The sequence below is a fragment of the Mastomys coucha genome, unplaced genomic scaffold, assembly GCF_008632895.1.
Source record: "Mastomys coucha isolate ucsf_1 unplaced genomic scaffold, UCSF_Mcou_1 pScaffold15, whole genome shotgun sequence".
NCBI classification, from domain to species: Eukaryota; Metazoa; Chordata; class Mammalia; order Rodentia; family Muridae; genus Mastomys; species Mastomys coucha.
The window spans coordinates 166,864,999-166,875,010 of record NW_022196897.1 but is presented as its reverse complement, the minus strand read 5'-3'; the positions used below and the strand labels follow the sequence as shown (position 1 = coordinate 166,875,010).

Sequence of the window (10,012 nt, the reverse complement as noted above, 5' to 3'; positions counted from 1 at the left end):
TGCTCCAGGGCACTTTGCAAAGAGGAAGACCTGCACAGTGGAAGCCTGAAGAGCTCTGATGAGAAGGGATGTCAAGTCTGGAGACCCAAGTATTGAGCATCCCACAGAAAGGAGAACCATGAAGTCAGTGCTGAAAGCACAGGAAGAGCCCTGACTCAGTCCCCACCTCAAGGAGGGAGGAAAAGGAGGGGCCAGGAGAATGCAGTGGTAGGTAATTTGAAGCAGGAAGCACTGGCAAGCTACCCTTCCAGTGACTACCCCAAGTCAGCTTCTGCTCTGGACCTCCATGGCTCAGATTCTGGAGCCTGTGTCAGGACAGTCTGTACCATCCACAGGCCCAGGGTGCCTCCCTCACTTCCACTCGTGACTCACAACTAGATCCCCACATGCTGAAGAAAGCAGGTTGAGTGGACACCGGTGTGCCAGCAATGCTCAGCTCCTTTCTGACTAATTGACTAATCCGCGCTGAGCAGCAGAGACGCTGGACACTGACTCCAAGGTTAGTCGGGGTTATTTCCCTTATCTCAGGAGCTCCTGCCTCACCCACTCATCTGTCTGCAGCACCCCTGTGCCAACGTGAGCAAGTGAAAAACATTAGCTGCCATCTTTGAGCCCTCCGGAGTTGCTGCACCTTCTGGGCGTTCTCCATCTGGAACTCCCGGTAAGCCAGTAAGCGGGAGGACAGAGTCACAACGAAATTGAACTAGGTGCTCTAGCACCAGCCTCCTGGGAGATTCCAGTACCCGAAAGAGACTCTTGCCAAGTTCCTCTGCCTGTGAAAGCCGCGGGACTTGGAGTTTACCAGTCTTCTATTGTGGCCTTAGGAACTACATCACTTCACTCAGAGTTCGCTGGCGCTGGAGTTCCTCCCCAGCAGTCCTGCTTGTTGAAAAACTCAGTAGACTGGGGGTTTCCTGGTGGACTTCGAGTCATTACTGGTGAACAAAGCACCCAGTAAGAGAATAGCGCCCCAAGCCCTGTGGTTCCCATCGAAGCCAGATCCCCTTGTAGGTTCGGGAGTAGAGGAGGCATCAAGCTCGAGCCAACAGAGCTCCAGCACCTTGTGTCCCTAGGTTCAGTGGGACCTCAGCCACAGGACACTAAACCAGCTTTGGGCGGGAGCTCGGACTAGACGTGGGGCAAAGACTAGCACCGGTGACCGTAGCAACAAAGTTCGAGACGGTTCAGAGCTGTTGCTGTCCCAGGGCTGCGCCCACTTAGCCTCCTCCAACCCCCTCCGTTTTTTCGGGCTCAGCCTAGGGTACGCCGGTGTGCTGTGGTCTCAGAGCCCGACAGCGGAGCCCGTTCGGGTCACGTGGCACCGCGGCCAGAGCCCGGGCGCTGACCCTGAGCGGAGGGAGGGACCGACACGAAGAGGGAAGGGGCGGCTTGGCGGGGGCGGGGCAGCCCAAGTTCCCGGGATTCCCTACAGAGCGGCTCTGTGGAGACCCAGTCTACAACCCACCGGTCCCGGTCCTGGGCCAGCGCCGCGCCTTCCCGTGAGGGCTTTGGCTAGCGATCTCTGCGCAAGGCAAGGACCTCGTTCCTGGGGTCCTGCGCCTCATCTAACCCCGTCATTCCAAACCCAAAGGAGCCCGGGACCTGCCCTGGCGAACCGACTCAGAAAAGTGGAGTGCGCAAGCCGAACATCAGCACCTGCTCCAAGCGAGCGCAAGAGCTGATGGAGGGGCCCCAGTGATCCTGCCTTAGACGCCTGTCTTTCTTCTCTGCAGGTCAAGCTTGCGCGGGAGAAAAATGTACCAGAGCTTGGCGCTGGCCCAGAGCCCCAGCCAGGGGGGCACCTATGCCGACTCCGGGGCCTTTCTGCACTCTTCGGGAACCGGCTCCCCGGTGTTCGTGGCACCCACTCGCGTGCCCTCCATGCTGCCGTACCTGCCTTCGTGTGAGCCGGGCTCACAGCCTCCGGCGCTCGCCACGCACTCCAGCTGGACGCAAGCAGTTGCGGCTGATTCCCCAGCCTTCGGCTCCGGAAGCCCTCACCCGCCCGCCGCACACCCACCGGGAACCACCACCTTCCCGTTTGCTCACAGTCCTCCGGGATCGGGCGGCGGCAGCGCGGGGGTCCGGGACGGCGGCGCCTTCCAGGGCGCGCTGCTAGCTCGCGAACAGTACCCGACCCCGCTCGGGAGGCCCATGGGCGCTTCGTACCCCACAACTTACCCAGCATACATGAGTCCCGACGTAGCCCCTTCGTGGACCTCTGGACCCTTCGACAGCAGCATCCTGCACAGTCTGCAAGCTCGCCCTGGTGGCCTCCCTGGCCGCAGGACCACCTTCGGTGAGTACTGGGCTCGAGGCTGCCCGGCGGACTAGGCTCTAAAAACTAAGGCGGGCAGCAATAAACCCGCGCGCTACGAAATGCGAAAACCCGAGATGCGCTCTTCTACATTCAGGGCTCTTCCGCCTAGTCTGGCCACGCAGATTCCCGCCTAGAATTGTTAGGGCACAGGAACCTTCACGAAACACAATATGATGAAAAACGCTGGATACAGAATTCTTTTTTCAGCACAATAGCAAGAAAATAATATATTTCTGCTTTTCACCCGACCAAACCCCCCCCCCCCAAAAAAAAGCATTCTGGATTTGGAACCTACATTTAAAAGTTTTCACGGGAAGTTTTGGAAATAATTTTTTTGGTTTTAAGACAGGGCGTCATTATGTAGAACAACCTAGTTCCAAACTTAACAGCAATCCTGCTTCAGCCTTCCAAAGTGCTAAGTTTACAGACGTGAGCGGGGCTGAAAATAAATTTTATAAAGCCCAAAATAGTGATTATTTGATCAAGTCACCACTGCCATCTCCTTCTGCAACGCTGGCATTCCATCTTGAGAGTTCCATACCTCACAGGAACATAGATTAGATTAGATCCCAAGGTTGTTGGGCAGGGAATCATTCGTCCTGGTTTCTGAGTATTTTTTTGAGGAACAGACACAGCAAAGAGGGTCAAACTCCGTTTGCAGCCTCAGGGCCTTGTCTAGGCCATGCCTCTAAGAACTTGGAAGCGTGGACCCCTGACATAGCCCCACACTAGTCTCAAGCTGGCCTAGTATATATACATAGACAGACAAGGGCAGCCTGTGTGCCTGATACCCACTTCCAGCCAGTAGATGACTGATCCCTCCCTGCCCTGAGCCAATGTCTCACTGCTTGTATATGTGTGGTACCTGGTTAGAACTGCTTGCATATGTGTGGTCCCTGATGCTCCTGTGTCTTGACTTCTGAGGGAGGACAGTGGTTGATCCCACAACAAAGCTGACGGTAGGCCCTTGTGGAATCTCAAATCTCTGTCTCCCAATCCTCTGGCCTTGAGGCCTGCTCTCTTTTACACTGGAGATCCTAGAGTGGGACTGGGGAGGGATGGAAATAAGGCTCTGCCATCCATTCCCTTCTGCCTGCTTCCAAAACATATTAAAAATACAAAGGCTGGTGCAGAACCTAGTTAAGAAAGGGGCCATCTCAGGTATCTGCCTTAGAGTGTGCCTGATTTACACTCCTGCCTTATAAAAGCAATCCTACCTAACAAATTTCACTGAAAATTAAATATGATTATATAACAAATGAATTGCTCTTTAAATGAATAAGTTTAAGACACTCTAAAAGGAGACCAAGTACAGCACACACCCTCAGGCATCCTGGTGGGGCAGAGACCCCAGTCCACAAGCTTCTTGTCCCCACAGTACCTGACTTCTTGGAGGAGTTCCCTGGTGAGGGCCGGGAGTGTGTCAACTGTGGAGCCCTGTCTACACCACTGTGGCGCAGGGACGGCACCGGACACTATCTATGCAATGCCTGCGGCCTCTATCACAAGATGAACGGGGTCAACCGACCGCTAGTGAGACCCCAGAAGCGACTGGTGAGTGGCAGGGAGGGTCAGGGCCACAAAGGGGATAGAAGGACTAGCTGGCTTCCTGAAGGATGGCTTAAGGATTGACGCACAGGCACTGTAGGCTGCCCAGGGCTCCTGGTTGGGCCAGGCCAACTAATCTCCTCCTGGAGTTTGGAAATATCCGGGGAACCATTAGGATCCAGGCAAGGAGTCCTGATAGGGCCCTAGCTCAGGTCTCACAACCCATTGCAAGATTGTAACCTTACAGCTAATTGCAGGTTACTTGGTACTTGACAGACAAAATATGTTTCAAAGTCACTTGCTACACAATCACAAAATGTCTCAGAATCAGTTTTGAGAATGAGTCTGCTGTGGGTACATATAATACACAAATACAACCCCTGGATACAGTCTCTGTGGAACCCCGAGGGCTCAGTATTGCAGTGGGGCTGTGTTGGTTGTACTAGTGGGTGGTAACCTAGTCCTGAATGTTAGAGGCCTCAAGGTGATCCAGCAAGATGAGGATGAAGTGCATTGGTGGTGTGAGCCTAGATGAGAGGGTCTTTAGATGTGTGTGCCCTTGGGAAACACTTTCTGCCTGTGCTTGGAGAGTCTCTAGGAAACCAGGCTTCTGCCCTTTGCTTAGCTCGCTGGCTAAATCTCATTTTCACTTTTGGTTCTTTCTGGTGCATGGCAGTACAGGTATTGGGGATATCAAGGCTTAGGCTTGAGTCACCAGAAGTTACACAGGCAGGAAGTGTCTTTGCTCTGTCATCTCATAGGCCAACCTTCAAGTTCAAGTGATAAACATGTGTCTAGGTTGGAGTTGGCAACTTACATTCGTGCTATGGAGGCTATGGTGGGTTCGTGGGTCTCAGATCTGGGCAGGACTAGTCCTGAGTACCAGGCCCTCCTGTCTAAAGGTGTGAATCCCTCTGAGTGTCAGCATCTCTGCCTGGGAGCAAGCTTCTTACCCTCCAAGTTTCAGAAGGCCCCATGCCCATAGCAGACAGTGCCTGAGGACTGGGCCCGGCCTGTCTGGTGTGTTGAAGGTTCTGAGTGCACAAACTTGGGGCTGTACATGTTCAGTGTTGTGGGCATGAGAAACCCTGACATGGAAACAACCTTGTGGGCTCCAAGGGGCAGGTAGGATGCAAGAAGGGGACTTACGGAAGCCATACTTCCCTTCCTCTGAGCTGGAGTTTGGGATCTGCAGGCCCATTCTGCCCAGTACTTTGCTTCTTGCCATCTGAGGGGCCACAGATGCTACTGTGCCCTCGATGAGCTGCCCACCCTGGTCCCTGTGACATTCACTAATGAGGAAACCATAGAGACACAGCGCAGTCATGGAGGACTGCATCCCAGGCCTCAGAGTGCAGTCTCCCCAGGCAGCAGACCTGCCCAGTCCTTTGTTTGACTCTGCCCACTCTCCTCTGTGCCAGGTTCTGCACTGGACACTCAGACACAGTGGTAAACAAAGAAGAATCAGGCAAGAGTCCCTGTCTGCTCTGGGGTAGAAGGATGGGGGTCCCTGGCCCCAAACCCACTTTTGTCACCACTCATACTCCCATCTGTTTTCTGTCAGCAGACAAGGTACAAAGTTGGACCTAATCTGCTGTGTCTCCTTCAGGAGAGGGTCCACTTGGAAACTTTGGAGCCTTGGCCTATCCCCAAGGCTCCGGTTGGCTTTCTCAGCCAGTCTTGGGTAACTAGGTTCTGGATGAGGAAGCCACTCTGCAACACTTTGTATTGCAGCTTGCATTTTCAAGCAGCTTCCCTGCATACATGACTTGCCCTCCAAGCAGGGCTCCAGCCATCTTCCCTGTGTGTCCACCTTGGCAGGGCTGCCTTTGCTCTCCAAGGCTGATGTATTTGGAGATCCCCAGTGCATGGAGCCTGGAACTCAATGTTGCTCTCCTTCAGGTGAACAGCCATTGAAGATGAACTTTTCTTGAAAAGAACAGACAAAAAAAAACAAAACAAAAACCTGTAGTGCATCCAGGAGAGGCTGCCTGTTGACTAGGCTGCCAGCATAGACAGAGAGGAAGGACAGATGGAGGCAGGTGGGGGTGGGGGTTGGAGTGGCACTGGGGTGTGGCAAATGGGGATGTGCCCAAGTGCTCAACAGAAAGAGAAGGTTCTGTCGACCTGGCTCCTCAATTTGTTGTGGTCCCTTGACATATCTGAACTTCCAGTTCCCTCCTGGACAATGACTGACAGTTGTGAAGTTTGAGGGAAAAGCAAGCACTTCTCAGGTGGTTACATTTTCCTACAGTTTGAATTTTATAAAAGTAAAAGATATTCACCATGAAAGATTCCAACATGGTTTCTGGACTTTTTCTCTTACACTTCTGGTGTGTAAAGTTATGGTACACCTTTCCTCCTGTGTATGGTCTGCACATAGGACACATAATTTTATTTCTTACTCATCGTGTCTCAGAAGGTTCCCATAGATCCTAGCTGGTTCATGGAAGAAGAAAGGCCAGAGGCCAGGGCTCCCCTGAGTCTAAAGGTCCAGCAGGAACTGGCAACTGTCAAGTGCCAGGCACCTAGTTAAGTGTGACTTCCAGGTAAAGATGGATATCTTACTAGTCGTATTCCAAGTACTGCTGCAGACACTCTTATGGCTGATGTTCTAGAACTGTAGTTGAATTTTCAGCCCTGAACCAAAAAGGGAACTGATGGGGGTGGGGGTCAGCTGTACAGGAAGGGCTTAGGGTCCAGATGTTTAGATGGAGCTTTCAATAGCAGGGACAAGATCCCATCATACACTGAACTGTGAGCAGTGTAAGAAAGGTTCAGACCTCAGGCAGCTCAGGAGACACTGAGCTTGGTGAAGACAGTTGGGCCCTCCGGGATGATTCTCCAAATGCAGCACAGGAAGCCCATTCCTTGCTCCCCCACCAATTTCATTAGTTAAACCCAGATTCCTGTGCCCAGTTTCTCAGAGACCAAGTTCTCTAAACACAAGGAAGTCTGGGGTATCTGGTGGGATTCAAATGTGTGAGATCAGGGGACTCCAGGCACTGACACAGTGAGGGTAACACATGACAGATAGGACTTGCACCCTCTACTCAATACTCTGTGGGTACAGGGGATGCTGTGGAGTGTGTGGGGTGCTGTCAATGTGTGCTCTGAGCTCTTGGGAGACAGGTGTGCAAGGTCTGTGGCCTTCAGGGCACTGATCCCCCACAGAGGTGCTGGATTAGATTAACCTGGCTGTTGATCAACAATCAATAGCTACATTTCTACACTAGGCCTTCCTGGCCTTAGAACCCCACAACTAGTCCCCGAAAGGTCTATCATATGTCTCAGGGATGGGAAATGCCCAGAGGTAAAAGGTTGGTCCTGGGACCAGAAGGCCAAAGAGTCAAAGTTTTGTGGAGCAAAGGACATCGTGTCCTGCCAGATATGTCCATGGCAGGCCTCAAGCCTTCAGCATCCAAGCATCTCACTCAACCAGAATGGCCCATGACCTGGCAGCTGGTAACTACGGAGTCTAGCATCCATCCATCCTGATGGTTGTCATTTACTGCACCAGAGGCCCCCAAGTATGAGTTCCCTAATGTCTGAGTTCACCCCAGCTCACTTGCCCCACAGTCCTCATCCCGTCGATCCGGCCTCTGCTGCTCCAACTGCCACACTGCCACCACCACCCTCTGGAGGCGCAACTCGGAGGGCGAACCAGTATGCAACGCCTGTGGCCTCTACATGAAGCTCCATGGGGTGAGTGGCAGGGCATAATGGTTGCCCCTCCTCCCCAGCGAGACAGGATGGCCCTTGGCCCCTGGCTTGAGCATGTTCTGGGAGTGTTACACGTGCATTGACTGTCTGCAGACCCACTCCTCTGGGAGACCAAGCTGTTGCCTCTGCATCTACTGTACAGACCTGCCCACTGAGGCTCAGGGAGTCCCCCAGGGCTTTTCAGCCTAGGATAGATGCTAGACACCCAAATCTTGCCCTCTCTGCACTCCACCCCTGCCTCTCAACTCTCAGGCAGATGGGATGGCACCCAAGGGTGAAGCTGACTCAACAGGCCTGTGCCTGCAGGTCAGCCCAGCATCTAAGAGGGGACTGGCTCTCCAGAGTAGTTCAGGAAGGTGACTATGCAAGGGCCCAGGGGTGAGCAGGGACAGAGCAGCCACCTACTTTTGCTGTCCCTGACAGGTGCCAAGGCCACTGGCAATGAAAAAGGAGAGTATCCAGACAAGAAAACGGAAGCCAAAGAACCCCGCCAAAATCAAGGGCTCCTCAGGTAAGCAGGAAGCCAGAAGGGGCCATTCCCAGGCCACTCTCAGGCCTCCGAGTCTCAGTCTAACCCAGTCCCCGATGGGCGTCCTTAGTCTTGCAGGGAGAGGGGCCCATGGACAGATGTGGGGTGGCTGAAGGTATACCTGACCCTCCAGCATTCGATAATGTGTGACTTTAAGAAATCTCTGAATCAATCTCTCTGGACAAGGACAGGAGAATTGGCCACATGGCGGAAAATACGGTCAGATATGGCACCTTCTGTAAATGTTCCCCCTTCCCTCACAGGATCCACAGCAAACACCACAGCCTCTTCTCCCACTCTCCTCAATACTGAGAGCTCAGCCACCACTTTGAAGGCAGAGTCCAGTCTGGCATCTCCAGTGTGTGCTGGGCCCACTATCACCTCCCAGGTAAGGAGGATGAGGCAGGGGACTGCAAGAGATAGATCCTCACACTTCTCTGGAGAACCTTGACGCTTCACCAACTCCAATCCCATCAGAACCCCCTAGACCCCTCCCAGAGCTTCACTGTACACACATGGCCCTCAACCACCAATATGGTGGCCTCTTCCCAGGAACTGTGTGTGGCATGGTCCAGGGCCCTGCGGGTCTTACTAGTCCCGCTCCTCAGTGGACTTTGTGCTCACTCTAGACTCATGGGCCCTTGGAACAAATCACCCTGTGCCATGCTTCCCAGTCCCAGAGAGATGCTAGACTCCTGCATACTCTGTCCCATCCTCCCGCAGGCCTCCAGCCCAGCGGATGAATCCCTGGCCTCCAGTCATTTGGAGTTCAAGTTTGAACCTGAAGACTTTGCTTTCAACTCCTCGTCCCTGAGCCCCCAAGCTGGTCTCAGTGGAGTACTACGTCAGGAGGCCTGGTGTGCCCTGGCCTTGGCCTAGGTGCTCAGGAAACTGTCACTACAGTACATCCCAGGATCAGAAGTTAGTTCATGAACCAGCAGCCCCAGAGGCCCCCCACCACTATGCTGGGGAAACTTTCTGTGCTGATTGCCTGGAGAAAGCAGCAGGCTGGTGGATGAAGGATTGGAGCCTCAGCTGGGATAATAATGGACTCCCCAGGCCCCTCACAGACCTCGCTGCAGCCAAGATGACTGGAGATACCCACCAATTACTTGAATTCAGGTCTTGACATCGATGGTCAAAATTTATAGTTTGTAGCAGCTGGCAAGGGTTCACAGCATCCCACAGTAAAATCTGATCCAAGTGAAACAAACATAGTCCAGGCAGACAGTAAGAAACAGGGCCGCTGGGCCCTCGAGGTCTTCATCTCCCATGTTTGACTCTGTACGGCTGAGAGAGCGCTTTCTTGCTTACGGATGCAGGACTGCCAGAGACCAGTGTACAGGTTGAGCACCGTACCAGAACACTGCCCCAAGGCAAATGCATCCGTCTGACCGTCATCACAGACTTCTGTATTTATTTGTATGTTTGTTTCCAGACTGGGCAATAAAGGGCCTTGTTCTGGCAATCTGTGTATTAAGGTATTTGATAGTGGGCAGACCCACAAAGAGACACCATTGGAACTGGGTGACATGTGGCCTTGTGGTCTGGCTCAGCCATCATTCCAACAGTTGGCCACACAGCATGAAGCATCCTCTTCACACCAGGTCACATCAGCTGGTGGTGACTCTGCCCAGGGTCTGCAGGTCAGTTCTAGGGCCTTGGTTCAGGAAGGTGACAGGCAGCAGAAGGCAGAGGTGTTCTGTAGGCCACATTGCCATAGATCTTATCTCCATTGGCTGCTTCCTGGACTTTTCAGGCTTCTACTCCCCGGTGAGGAAATCAAGAAGCAATGGAGTCAAGGGCTCATCCAACCATGAAAGCCATCCTTAACCTGTCTCCTGTGTGGACCCTCAATCCTTCCATCCATTTCAGCTTGAGGGAGAGGTAGT

General features: G+C 53.2%; 1 protein-coding gene across 1 annotated transcript; it reads left to right on the top strand.

Moving 5' to 3' along the window:
• Window positions 1-1,430: 1,430 nt before the first annotated feature.
• On the top strand, window positions 1,431-9,586 carry Gata5 (GATA binding protein 5). Its single transcript, XM_031373791.1, has 6 exons — window positions 1,431-2,299; window positions 3,699-3,874; window positions 7,448-7,573; window positions 8,015-8,102; window positions 8,384-8,508; window positions 8,844-9,586. Exons 1-6 carry the CDS (start codon window positions 1,756-1,758, stop codon window positions 8,997-8,999), a joined length of 1,215 nt encoding a protein of 404 aa, XP_031229651.1. The 5' UTR covers window positions 1,431-1,755; the 3' UTR covers window positions 9,000-9,586.
• The last annotated feature ends 426 nt before the right edge of the window (window positions 9,587-10,012 follow it).